At 58.5% G+C, this 909-nt stretch overlaps 1 protein-coding gene across 1 annotated transcript in view; it reads left to right on the forward strand.

Annotated features, from left to right (window-relative positions):
* Tamalin (trafficking regulator and scaffold protein tamalin) overlaps nt 1-909 on the forward strand; it is a 14,884-nt gene that overhangs the window by 702 nt on the left and 13,273 nt on the right. Inside the window, exon 2 of the mRNA XM_010628617.3 lies at nt 15-268. Within this exon, the coding sequence (XP_010626919.1) occupies nt 15-268 (254 nt within the window). The remainder of the gene's footprint in view (nt 1-14; nt 269-909) is intronic.

A 909-nucleotide genomic window follows, 5' to 3' on the forward strand; every position in this document is an offset into this window, starting at 1 on the left:
CCCGGTGTCTCGAGACCCCCACGACCCCCTTGTCTTGTCCGGGCTTCTCCAGTGGACCAGGCGGGCTCGGGATGAGATCCCGCTGCTCGCCTCGGACCTGTTGCGGGTCATAGAGCCCTGGGCTGGAGAGGGTCCAGTGGCGGCCCGCGTGCGCTCTCACGGTGAGGAAGTGCGAGGGGCGCCTTCGACCCCGGAGAGCACCCTTCGGGGGCGCCTGCGTTCCTGGGTTTGGGGCACCGCGCCCTGGACTTCGCCACTACCGGACAAGGTGGGGGGAGTCTAGTGGTGCCCGCGGGGCAGGAAGGATGCGGGCCGCGCCCGCCCCCTGGGGCACCCTCTTCTCGGGCTTTTCCTTTGGCCCAAGGAGACCTGGACGCTCAGAATCCGAGCCCAAGACTCAGGTTAAGGAGAAGGGGACTGGTGGCCTTTCCCCACTCATCCGCCTCCTCCTCCCTTGGCCCCGGCTCCCCCACACACAATAAACAGCTTGTTGAGAATTTACATTTTATGAAAATCGGGTTGAAAGACAAAGGGGTCTCTCTATGCTGCCCAGTCTTCCCTCCCTGGCCCATTTGGGAATTGTCCCCACCCTTGAGGTTAATCTTTAGTTCTGGAGACCGAGGGGCCCCCTCGCTTCCTTGCCTTGAGCTACTTGGGTTCCGGCGTTACCGGAGCACTCACCAGGGGAGGCCAGGGGCTATTTTGGCTCCCGGGGAAAGTGCTGGTCTGGGTGGAGCTTCCTCCAAGAGCCAAAATTTTAAGGAGGGAGAGCAATTTTTTTAGTTTACCCTGGGCCCTGATGAAGCTGAGGTCTTAAGCTGTCACTACTTCCACAAAAAAGAACCCCTAATTTTCTCACCTTATGTATGTTTATTGACAAGTTTGACAGCTAAGGGTTTTTTTTTTTTT

Source organism: Fukomys damarensis, unplaced genomic scaffold (assembly GCF_012274545.1).
Source record: "Fukomys damarensis isolate Sample0158 unplaced genomic scaffold, DMR_v1.0_HiC HiC_scaffold_15, whole genome shotgun sequence".
Taxonomy (NCBI): domain Eukaryota; kingdom Metazoa; phylum Chordata; class Mammalia; order Rodentia; family Bathyergidae; genus Fukomys; species Fukomys damarensis.